The following is a 13,557-nucleotide window of genomic DNA, read 5'->3' as shown; positions in this document are numbered from 1 at the left end:
GATTGTCAATGTAATTGTTTTGTCACTGTTATGAGTGTCGCTGTGATATATATATATAGCAAAACACCCGCGCTTCGCAACGATGTCATGTGTTTAAGAAGTTATGAAAAAGAAAAGGAAACATTTTAAAAATAATGTAACATGATTGTCAAAGTAATTGTTTTGTGTATTTGGCGGCAGCGTCACGAAGTTGTTTTTGGTAGCTGCATCAGAAAATGTACAACGACGTCTGACACGCCTCCTTTTTACTGTTTTCTCAAAGCTTGGATTGCTGCTGTCATATATACACACACACACACACACACACACACACACACACACACACACATACATACATACATACATATATATATATATATATACACATATATATACACATACATATCTTAATATCTACATATCTATATATACATATCTACATATACACATATATATATATATACACTAGCAAAATACCATATGTCCATAGCTATATTTAATGTTACCTTAGTCCTGGCACTTAAAACTTTCTCTCGCAGTTTCGCTGAGTTTGTGTCAAACACCACCCTGACCATCTCATCTTCCTCTCCATAAGCACAGTCCTTCACCCGTGAATATTTACCCGTGGCAGTTTGCTATTGGATTGCCGCTGACGGACGGCCTTATATGGGCAGGCACTAAATTACAAACGCCAGCGCAGCCTGTCTATGAACTTAATTTAAAGTGTAGGTTTACATCGTGCTTTGTTTCCGAAGTAGCAGAACTCATGAATATGGTTGTATATGTCACTCGCTCACGTCTTATTGTTTCGCTGCCTTCTCAATAATATAATGCATGTTTTCTTCAGCGCTTTTTTGAGGTCTTCCTGGTTTTCTATGTACTGCGTGATTACGTGGGTGGCGTAATGATGTCACACGAAACTCCGCCCTCACGGCGTTGAAGCTCATCTCCTTTAAAGTAAATGGAGAAAAACTGCTTCCAGTTATGACCATTACGCGTAGAATTTCGATATAAAACCTGCCCAACTTTTGTAAGGAAGCTGTAAGGAATGAACCTGCCAAATTTCAGCCTTCCACCCACACGGGAAGTTGGAGAATTAGTGAGTGAGTGAGTCAGTGAGTCAGTGAGTCAGTGAGTCAGTGAGTGAGTGAGTGAGGGCTTTGCCTTTTATTAGTATAGATATATATTTGCGTGGCCGCCCCTGCAGTCCTTGCTTTTCTTTCTCCAAGTAACCAATCATCACGCAATTAGCTCTGTAATAGACGTTAAGCCATCTGTAAGCTTATAGCGCCGATTCTTCAAAACGTTTAAGGAACATCGAACAATATTCGCAGTACATGTTTAATTATTCTATCCTTCACACCAGTCCCAGCGAAGAATATAGATTATTTAAATGAAGTTAAAGTTTTTTCTGTATAATATAATAAACATATTTTTCTGCATTTCATCTTAAAATGATATTGTCATCATATGTAAATACGCGCTTTATAAAGTGGCTCAGGTTGTGCAATATTATAACTGTAGTGCAAGTTTACAGTGAGGTAATTGTACTTATAAGAACAAACAGTTCTACAAGGAGCAATTGATTAAGTGTGTTTATAGTTATTATATGAATAATTATGTTAAGATACGCTCCAAAGTCCTATCTAAAAGGATTGAAAAGGTACTTCCTTCAGTAATATCACAAGACCAAACTGGATTTATTAAAGGCAGACACTTTGCTTCCAATTGTTGATACCTGTTTAATGTAATATATTCACCAGCAAAGTCTAACACCCCAGAGATATTATTATCATTGGATGCAGAAAAAGCATTTGATATGGTTGAATGGAACTAGCTTTTCACTACATTGGAGAAATTTGAGTTAGGTACAAACATATGTGCATGGAACAAACTACTGTATAACAATCCAGATGCTTTTGTTTGTATTAACAACATTAATTCACACTACTTCAAACTAGAACATGGTATCAGACAAGCATGCCCCTTGTCACCACTGTGTTTTGCAATTGCCATTGAGCCACTGGCAGTTCACTATCAAAATGCTTATGAGATAAAGGGGATTATCCGAGAAGGACTTCAACAGAAAATGTCTCTCTATGCAGATGATATGGTACTGTATATATCAGACCCACAAAATACTGTGCCTGCAGTCTTAACAGCACTTACAGAATTTCAAAAGATTTCTGGTGTCAAAATTAATTTGAATAAAAGTGTGCTCTTTCCATTGAATTCTCAAGCACATAATATCAGATTGGACACCTTCCCTTTTATCATCACAGATCAGTTTAAATACCGAGGGGTAAACATCACAAGTAAACATGAAGCTCTTTATTAACAAAATATTGCAGTCTGTATGGAAAAAACTAAGCAAGACTTGCACACATGGTCAACCCTTCATCTCACTTTAACTGGAAGGATTAACATTGTTAAGATGAATATCCTTCCTAAGCTTCCTTTTTATTTCAAAACATTCCAATATACATCAATAAATATTTTTTTAAGAAATTAGATTCAACCATAACCTCATTTATTTGGACTTCTAAACATCCATGTATCCAAAGTGCAACCCTGCAAAAACCTTAGACAGAAGGTGGCATGGCTCTACCTAACTTTCAGTTTTATTACTGGGCGAATTTATAAGCAATAAAATCCTGGACATGGACACAAATAGATGAATATACACAGGCTTGGTCTGCAATAGAAATAAAATCCTGCAGCACTTCTTTATATTCCTTGCTTTGTACCCCAATAAGTACAAGTTATCGCCAATATACTAACAACTAACAACCTGAATGTGCTTCTCTCACTCAGAATATGAAACCAATGTAGGACATACTTTAAGATAAAGAAGCTTTTATCTGTGGCATTTCTGCACAAGAACCACCTTTTCCACCCTCTCAAACGTACGCAGTTTTTAATGTCTGAAAAACATTCAGGATTAAATCCCTTAGAGATCTGTACATAGACAACGTCTTTGCAGCCTACAAACAATCACACTCCAAATTTATCTTTCCAGCAACACATTTCTTTCTCTACCTTCAAATCAGAAACTTTGTTAAACTAAATCTGTCCAATTTTCTTCAACTCACAACTATGCCGGAAAAAAATATTGATCAGTCTTGAGGACCCAAACAGCATTTCTGTAATATATAAAAACCTTTTAGAGTCTTACTCCCTTTCAAAGATCAAATAGGACAGTGGAAAAAGGATCTCTCACTCAACATCTCAGAAAAGGAGTGGAAGGTAGCAATGCAGAGAATTCACTCGAGCTCCATATGTGCAAGGCATACAATTATTAAACTTAAAATTATATATTGAGCACATCTGTCTTGTTTAAATTGTCCAAAATGTTTCCAGTGCAAGATCCAACCTGTGAATGTTACAATCAAGTTCCAGCCTCACTGGGTCACATCTTTTGGGCCTGTACCAAATTAACATAATTTTGGACCAAAATCTTGAAATGCCTTTCAGACAGCCTTGGTGTCACAATCCCTCCTAATCCACTAACAGCTGTGTCTGGTGGGCTCACCGAGGGTCTTAAAATGGAGGAGGACAAACAAACTGTAATTGCCTGTACTTCACTATTGGCACATAGACTTACAGTATCTTGCTCAACTGGAAGAATCCTAACTTTCCTATTCTAAGTCAGTTGGTAACTGATGTTATATACTATTTGAAGCTGGAAAAAAAATCAAATTTACACTTAGAAGATCTGTACAAAACTTTTCTAAAAACTGGCAGGATCTAATCAATAACATTTTAAAATAAGCTTTTAAATTGAGGAAGCAGATTCTTCCCCCTTTTTTTTCCTTTTTTCCCTATTTATTTTTACTCATTTATTAATTTATCTATTTCCTTATTTTTATTAGCTTAAAGTTTTACTCTGCAGGCCTAGCTCTCTTTCTCAAAGCTGGAGTTTGATTGTCTGGAACCAATTGTAAAACCTGAATAATTTGTATGAAATGATATTTGTTTTTAAAATCAATAAAATTCCCAAAAAAAAATAGCTGACTTTGTGGTGATTTTGTCTCTTGCTATAACTGTCCTGTCACTGGGTGAGTTTGCTTCTGCCTCTCCATTTTGCAGTGAACTATCTGCCTTGCAAGCTCACGTTACCAATGATTAGCCATCTTCTCTTAATGCTGTTGATACAGTTACGTGTCTATACAGTATTTCTGATTACGAGATTAACTCAGTGTACAAGATGGTTATGTGTTCTGTGGTGCTCGCCTCATTGCTCCTTTCTCTCAGAGTCACATGTTGGTTGCATTCACTTGTCTATGTCACCAAAGATATGTGTAAAGTAGACAGTGCGTGTGTGTCATCTCTATTGGTGGCCAGGTATAGATGGCATGGTTGAAGTTCATGTCAAAAACTGTCAACTGTGCCGATCTTCTCATCAGACAGCCAATTCCCTTTTCTACACCTGTGCCATTTCCATCTGAACCCTGGGAGAAACTGGTAAGAGATGTGGCGGTCTATTTGAAACAGCTGTCTGGAATTATTGTTATACACTAACCCTGACTGATTATCATTGCAAGTGGCCAGAAGTTACCTTCACTGTTTCTATTTCCACTCAAAATGTCATACATTTCCTTATCTCAGTCTTACCAGATTCAGAAATCTGCACACCCTTGTGTCAGACAACACCTGTCAATTTACATCTGAAGACTCTGCAGTATTTCTGAACACAAGTGATATAATATTCATCACATACACATCTCTGTATACCATCTGACTGCATACAGAGCATTGGAAGTTTGCAATGTGATCTCAAAGGCTTCATTCAGTCTGTTATCTTACAATCAAAACCCTGGAGACCTGCACTCTCTCAGAATATCTTCTAATATACCATTCAACACCACATGCTATTACACCACATGTTTTCCCCTTCATCATAGAAAATTACAAATACATCTCAATGTCTTTCCTCTTCCTCTTTATAGCAAGGCTGACGATCTTCCTTCAAGGGAAAACAAAAACCTACACTGATGCTAGACGTGGAGTGCATAGCCCTCATTTCCAAAAAGGGGACAAGGTCCATCACAACCTGGAGAAGTTCAAAAACATATTGGTCCTTGTAATTATCTGCCAACAGATGAGACGAAATGTCATTCTCCCACTTATCCAAGTCAGATGCACCTGTGGCAAAGAATGATAAAATGGACTTACCACTCAAACCTTCATTGCCACCTATGCCTGAGGTTCCTTACAAGATACAAGAATACAAGTTTGGATGTGGCAAGAGTCTTCAAGAATAAATGAGGTGAAAAGATTCACCAAGGTACAGTAAGTCCAAGAGCAATGAGCAAATTCAACCATGAAAAGCACTTACTATCCCTCAGAAAGCCAACTGTTAGTAAGGCTTGTAAGTCAATGGAGGATCAAGGCCACGAGGCAAACCACAAAGCCCCGGACCTCTTTGCTGAATCTGCTCAGAGCACAAGAAGAGAAACTGAATATGAAGTCATAGAGGATATCGAGAGGAAGCCATGGCCGAATTTACCACCAGCAGCAGATCGTAAATGGGCAAAATTGGATGAAGATGTACATATTATACTAGATAGCAGCCTAGAAGGAGATGACACCAAGAAAAGTAATGCCATAGTAGAGGTTGTGTGTCAGGCATGTGGTGATGCCTTTGGCTTGAAGGAAGGTAAGACAATCGGGCTATCAGCAGGTCCCAGGAAGAGACAGTGAAAGGCTTCATAAGCTAAGGACACTCAAGAAAAAGTGTCAAAAAGCTGATGATGAAGAAAATAAAGCTCTGAGCCAGCGAAGCTCTAAGGTAGGGCAGAGGAGGAGGACGTTTGGAGCTTGCGTGACACAGAAATGATCTAGAAAAAACAGAGAGAGGAGTAGCGACAGAGGAAAGAATTTTACAAGAACCTCTTTCAGTTCATAGACATACTCCTGGAAAAGCCAAGAAGTGGGAAACTGGTGAGCTGTGAGGAAGAAGTAGATGACAAGGTAGCAGCAGCACATGGGGAACCCAGCATGGAATGCCCTCTTCGATTACCAATTTTAAACCACACATCCCTTACAGCACAGCAGATTTCACCAATAAAGAAGTAAAGGGCAGTAGTGGAAAAAGCTCAAGCAGGATCTGCACCAGGACTATCGGGCACCATGTATAAGACGTACAAAAACTGTCCGCAGGCTCTGAGTAGGATATCTAAAGTGTTGTAGGCACTCTGCTAGTGTTCAAGTCTGATGTTCCTACTTTTTCTTCCAGAGTGATACTTTGTTCCTAAAGAACTGAATTTGGCAGGATTGACCACTTCAGAGAAATCTCACTGCTAGATGTCAAAGGGAAAATATTGGAGTACCTTATTGCCAAAAGATGAACAACAGCTGAGTCTTCACAGCACATTGTATTGAACATCTATGAATGTCTCAAGGAAGAGATATTTTGGCAGAAGTTAAAAATGAAACTATATTTCTGTTTATGAAGTGAAATTATTAATAAGATGATAAAATATCAATTAATGACAAAGTAATCTATCTGATTTTATAATGCAGATTCTAACAGAGGTTGTTACTTCACCATTTATTGTGATTGAGAATGAAAGTGAAGCTTCTCTGTGTAGTTGCAGCAGCTCGGTTTCCACCAAAGGTGTTAAGACTGTCATATAACGTGAGGAGAACCTCCTGTGACTTCACCTACAGGCTCCCACATCCACTGGAGAACCTTAAGGGGCTCCAGACTGATAAGAGAGGACACGGTCATTGAGTTGACATGTCGCAAAAATGTTTTATTGTTTTCTCTCTCAAGGTTCACAACTGCAGTTCAGCTCCTGTGTCTCTTATTAAGTTTCTAAAAGCTCAGATGTTTGTGGACCTTCACATGGAGATCATGTCCTTTAAGTGTTCAAATGAGTGACACACCTAAGTCTGCCGTCTAACTACTCAGCTCTTGTTGTTATTTTAATTTTATTGTCCTCTCTGTTTTGTTTCCACAGTCCTAGCCTGCTGAGAGATCATTTGAACTTGAAAGGAGCCTTTAGAAGACACAAACGGTCATTTAAACCACAAAATCTAAAGATGAGTGAAGACGGCTTGTGTGAGAAGTTTGTGTCAATGATCTCCAGGAAAAGAAGATCAGATGAAGACATTGCTGCTCTGTCTGGTGAGAAAAACTTGGTGACTTTCTCCTTGAATTTCAAAATCTTCATCCCAGAACAGTTTGAAAGACACACACTTTATGCACAAAACCAAATTCCTTGTGTGTGTTATTATTATTTTTTGGCATATTATTTGCTTTGTTAATGTTGAGTGTGTGGACTGCTGACTTCTATCACTCACTGTGTTGATTTCTTGCTGTTTGTGTTTTAATCTTTGTGACTTCACATCTGATTGCCACTGAGCAGTGCTTTTACAACTCCATAGTTTAATATTGTTTAAATGTTCTGTATATTCTGTTAACAGTAAGTTCATGTCATATCAGTGTGATCTTTTATCATCACTCTTTTACTTTTCTGGTCCTGGTGCTTCTGCAGAGATCCTTAAAAGGCACACATTAAACACCACAGCTTTCAAATGAGAGCGACCCTTAAAAACACAGTCCTTCACAAAAGCAGGCCTCAGTGCAAACGCAGTGTGACGCCGTCAAAGAGGGTCCACAGTCGGGGGCAGGGCCGTTTGAAGGAATTTGGGGGCCCCAAGCAAAATGGACATGGAGGCCCCCCGCACGCACGCATGCACGCAAAAGGAACCACAGCATAGCCATACAGTTTAAATTCACTCACACTTTATATAAATAAAAAAGGTTTACAGTGCAAATACTGCTGTTGCATATAAAGTGCATAAAATTTGAACATTTTCAACAATTGAACATTTGCAAAAAACACCACTGTACAAATAAACAATCATTAATAGAAGGTAAAATGACAGTTAATTAATCTTTAGTCTTTAGCTATGCATTTACTGAATGAGCACTGTGCAGCTGTTTGTCCGACTGTACTGTATTTTATTTTATTTTTCTAAACTGTTTTAATTATTCTTATTTCTTTTATTATTTTAATTTCTTCTATGTAAAGCACTTTGAATTGCCATTGTGTATGAAATGTGCTATATAAATAAACTTTTTACTGTTAACAAACAATGAAATTATAATTAAATGTTTACTAATTATTAGTAGTGCTGTGAGTCGACTACCAATGCTTAAAAACATCCCAAGCTAATGTTTGATGCACAGAATTTATTGTGTGGTTTTCCTAAATAGATTATCACAGTGGAATAGTTAGTATAGCATGCTATGCCACTTTCATCAAAACCTATTACAAAGCTATAGCAATGTCATGTCATTTATGTATGATACATAAACATATTTCTGCTAGCCTACCTGCTGCAAAATTGCACCATTTGTACAAGACAAGTAGAGCTATTTTATGTGTGTAATTTATCACTTACCACTGTCTTGTTTTTTCTTATCCTCCTCTTCCTTTCTCTTCTTTCTTTTTTGGCTTCCTGAAGCATAATTCCGCTTCATGACTGCCGAGGAAGTTTTGTATTTTGCCGGCAGCAGAGATCGCGTGGTTGGCTGGCTGCTGTCAGCGAGGGGGGCCCCCTTGAGGGGGATACCGATAACAGTGTCATTGCACTTTACTGCATTCACTATCAATGGGGCGCTCACACAGTTTGTCGCTGCATTTTATTCTTAACCAGTCGTTGTCTTGGTGCCCCAGGCTTTATAGTCACACATGTGCACATGGGAAACGGTTTCACTCTTAAATAATGTTGTTTCTCAGCCAAATCAGGGGATGGCACTGCCATTTAATGCTTTCTCCCTTTGTCCCTCTGCAGACCAACCAAAGAACCCTCCTAGTATGGTCACTTCAGGGCTACAAGTCCTGCCTACAGGTGACATCACTTGCGCCTCCCAGAACCCTCCTTCCTCATGATCTCATTTCCAGTCCATGAATTCCCAGTTCTTCATGTGCACTTCACAGAAATAGAACAGCCTCCCCAATGTTAGTTCATTTGTGGACTCCGATCTGTTAAGACGTGTTTTCTTTTTGCACGTGGTCCTAGAAATTTTTGAAATCATAAGAAAAAAAATTGAAATGTCGATATGTCAGGTAATTGAAAGTTTCTTCGGAGGTTTCCTTCTGTCAGCGTGCTCGCCTTGCTTATGTATTAGCGGCAGAAGGAACAGTAAAAGGGACACTGTTTGCCGATGTGCTCGCCTCGCTCCTGTATTAGCAGCTAAGCGAGTGACTCTTTCTTCGGAGGTTTCACTTTGCTGGAGCTTCTGGGCCAGACAGACGCCCACACTTCCACGAGTAGACGTTTATTTATAAGATATATATATATATATATATATATATATATATATATATATATATATATATATAAATATATCTATACTAATAAAAGGCAAAGCCCTCACTGACTGACTGACTGACTGACTGACTCACTCACTCACTCACTGACTCATCACTAATTCTCCAACTTCCCGTGTAGGTGGAAGGCTGAAATTTGGCAGGCTTATTCCTTACAGCTTACTTACAAAAGTTAAGCACGTTTTATTTTGAAATTCTACGCATAACGGTTTATAACGGTCGATAACGTCCGCCATGTTGAACTTTCTTATTTATGGCCCCATCTTCACAAAATTTGGTAGGTGGCTTCCCTGCGCTAACCGAAACTGATGTATGTACTTATTTCGATGGTATGACGCCACTGTCGGCTGCCATATTGAACTTTCTAACGTCACTAATTTTCCAACTTTCCGTGTAAGTAGAAGGCTGACCTCATCTTCACGAAATTTGGTAGGTGGCTTCCCTGCGCTAAACGAAACTGATGTACATACTTATTTCGGTGGTATGACGCCACTGTCAGCCGCCATATTGAACTTTCCAACGTCACTAATTCTCCAACTTCCCGTGTAGGTGGAAGGCTGAAATTTAGAAGGCTCATTCCTTACGGCTTACTTACAAAAGTTAAGCAGGTTTCATTTCGAAATTCTACGCATAACGGTCATAACGGTCAACAACGTCCACCATGTTGAACTTTCTTATTCATGGCCCCATCTTCATGAAATTTGGTAGGCGGCTTTCCTGCACTAACCGAAACCAATGTACATACTTATTTCGGTGGTATGACGCCACTGTCGGCTGCCATATTGAACTTTCCAACGTCACTAATTCTCCAACTTCCCTTGTAGGTAGAAGGCTGAAATTTGGAAGGCTCATTTTTTTACAGCTTACTTACAAAAGTTAAGCAGGTTTAATTTAGAAATTCTACGCGTAATAGTCATAACGGTCAACAATGTCCGCCATGTTGAACTTTCTTATTTATGGCCCCATCTTCACAAAATTTGGTAGGCGGCTTCCCTGCGCTAACCGAAACCAATGTACGTACTTATTTCGGTGGTATGACACCACTGTCAGCCACCATATTGAACTTTTCAACAGTCTTTGTTACTTATTGGCCCATCTTCAAGAAATTTGGTACGTGGGTTCCCAACGCTAACTGAATCCTACTTACATACATATATACGTCCATAGCCTGCAGCTCAGTCACCGTGTGAGGCGGCGTTGGGTCCCCCATCTCAACGCCTCCCACGTTGTTGGCTGCCTGCCTATATAAGGCCGTCTGTCACTCCAGTCTCTTCATTTCCTTCCTTGCTTTGCCACAGGATTCACGTCTCCCTGCTGATAACTACAACCTTTTTATTTAATCCACGGCTTCTCCGCTGTTTTATTGTTCATTTATTACGATTATAGTTATTGTGTAGGTATTTTAGACTTACTTTACATTGTTCAGGTACTCATTTCCTTTATCATTCCAACTGTACCCACATTAACATGTCTATCGAGGTGATCACCATCGATCAAAGAACTGTCACTTACTGAATGGTTTCCATGCCCGGAGATGGCACCTATCTTTTCCATTCTCTTTGTTACATATTGCACGGCCATATCAGGCTCACTCTTGATATCCGGAGGAACATTGTGTCTTATGTATTGAATGACTGGGACAGGCTCAAGGTGTGGACTGATGACGGTACAGCAGATAATTATACTACACAGGAGCACTAGAAGAGTGAAATGCTTAAGCCCTTCACCTATGGTTCTGCATGTGAGTTGATGGCTGCCGCTGAATTGTTCGGTTGTCGCTTTCAAGTGTACCGAAATGGCCAAATATTTTACACCTTTGGACAACCGCCAATGCCTCTTAAACATCTTAGATTCACAGGTGACGATTTCAGTAGTGGACACTTTGATGTTTATGAATGTTTAAACTCTCAAAATCTGGATGTGATTTTATCGATGAAACTGGTTGTATACTTACAACGCTTGACAGATGCTGAATGTCACTTCAACACAACAAGTCCTACAAATACTGTCGTAATTGAAACAAACCATGAAACTCAAACCGATTATGACAGCAGCAATCCAAGCTGTGAGATTTGAAACAAGATTGCTGTTCACATGGCCAACTGTACGTTTCATGCTCAAGAGTAAGCTCAGCGCACAGCTTGGTCAGATTACAACCGGAGGGCCGAACTCACAATGTGGTATACAAAGAAATCCTTAACAAATAATTATTGGCATATTTTCCCTCAGTTTAAAAAGGTTTAATTTTCTTCTTAATAAAACTTTTAAGGCAGTACTTTGCCACTGTGAAGTGCGGGTATTTTGCTATATATATATATATAGATATAGATATAGATATAATGTGTGTATATATATATATATATATATATATATATATATATATATATAGAAATTAGATATAGATATATATACTGTATATATGATGAGTGTGCATGTATGTATGTATATATATATATATATATATATATATATATGACAGCAACACTCATAACAGTGACAAACAATTACATTGACAATCATGTTACGTTATTTTCAAAATGTTTCCTTTAATTTTCATTACTTCTTTAACACATTACTTCTCGCCATGAAGCACGGGTATTTTGCTAGTATATATATATATATATATATATATATATATATATATATATATATATATATACTGCTCAAAAGAATTAAAGGAACACTTTTTAATCAGAGTATAGCATAAAGTCAATGAAACTTATGGGATATTAATCTGGTCAGTTAAGTAGCAGAGGGGGTTGTTAATCAGTTTCAGCTGCTGTGGTGTTAATGAAATTATCAACAGATGCACTAGAGGGGCAACAATGAGATGACCCCCAAAACAGGAATGGTTTAATAGGTGGAGGCCACTGACATTTTTCCCTCCTCATCTTTTCTGACTGTTTCTTCACTAGTTTTGCATTTGGCTACAGTCATTGTCACTACTGGTAGCATGAGGCGATTCCTGGACCCTACAGAGGTGGCACAGGTAGTCCAACTTCTCCAGGATGGCACATCAATATGTGTCATTGCCAAAGGTTTGCTGTGTCTCCCTGCACAGTCTCAAGGGCATGGAGGAGATTCTAGGAGACAAGCAGTTACTCTAGGAGAGCTGGAGAGGGCCATTGAAGGTCCATAACCCATCAGCAGGACCAGTATCTGCTCCTTTGGGCAAGGAGGAACAGGATGAGCACTGCCAGAGCCCTACAAAATGACCTCCAGCAGGCCACTGGTGTGAATGTCTCTGACCAAACAACCAGAAAGACTTCATGAGGGTGACCCAAGGGCCCCATGTCCTCTAATGGGCCCTGAGCTCACTGCCCAGCAGCATGCAGCTCGATTGGCATTCGCCATAGAATACCAGAATTGGCAGATGCACCACTGGTGCCCTGTGCTTTTTACAGATGAGAGCAGGTTTACCCTGAGCACGTGACAGAAGTGAAAGGGTCTGGTGAAGCCATGGAGAACATTATGCTGCCTGTAACATCATTCAGCATGAGCAGTTTGGTGGTGGGTTAATGATTTTCTGGGGAGGCATATCCATGGAGGGTCACACAGACCGCTACAGGCTTGACAAAGGCACCTTGGCTGCCATTAGGTATCAGGATGAAATCCTTGGACCCATTGTCAGACCCTATGCTGGTACAGTGGCTCCTGGTGCACGACAATTCCTGGCCTCATGTGGTGAGAGTATGCAGGCAGTTCCTGGAAGATGAAGGAATTGATACAATTGACTGGCCACCACACTTTCCTGACCTAAATCCAATAGAACACCTCTGGGACATTATGTTTTGGTCCATCCAATGCCACCAGGTTGCACCTCAGACTGTCCAGGAGCTCAGTGATGCCCTGGTCCAGATCTGGGAGGAGATCCCCACAACACCATCTGTCATCTCATTAGAAGCATGCACCGATGTTGTCAGGCATGTATACAAGAACACAGAGGCCATACAAAGTGCTGCGTACAATTTGGAGTTGCTGTAATTAAATTTTGGCAAAATGGACTAGCCTGCCACATAATTTTTTCACTCTGATTTTTGGGGCGTCTTTGAATTCAGGGCTCTGTAGGTTGATCATTTTCATTTCCATCAAACGATGTGGCATCCTTTCGTTCCTAACACATTACCCAGTCTATATCAGTATAGATATCCAGGAGGATTTCTTTTTCCCATTGAGATCTGATGTGTTTTCAAAGTGTTCCTTTAATTTTTGAGCAGTTTATATATATATA

General features: G+C 39.3%; 1 protein-coding gene across 1 annotated transcript in view; it reads left to right on the top strand.

Annotated features, from left to right (window-relative positions):
* The window catches only part of LOC120534773 (NACHT, LRR and PYD domains-containing protein 3-like), a 51,877-nt gene that overhangs the window by 17,215 nt on the left and 21,105 nt on the right, over nt 1–13,557 (top strand). The window contains 1 exon segment of the mRNA XM_039762353.1: nt 6,945–7,111. Coding sequence (XP_039618287.1) covers nt 7,027–7,111 — 85 coding nt within the window. The 5' untranslated portion in view covers nt 6,945–7,026.

Source organism: Polypterus senegalus, chromosome 8 (assembly GCF_016835505.1).
Source record: "Polypterus senegalus isolate Bchr_013 chromosome 8, ASM1683550v1, whole genome shotgun sequence".
Taxonomy (NCBI): Eukaryota; Metazoa; Chordata; class Cladistia; order Polypteriformes; family Polypteridae; genus Polypterus; species Polypterus senegalus.
The sequence above is the reverse complement of the archived record's forward strand: the minus strand, read 5'-3'. Positions and strand labels throughout refer to the sequence as shown.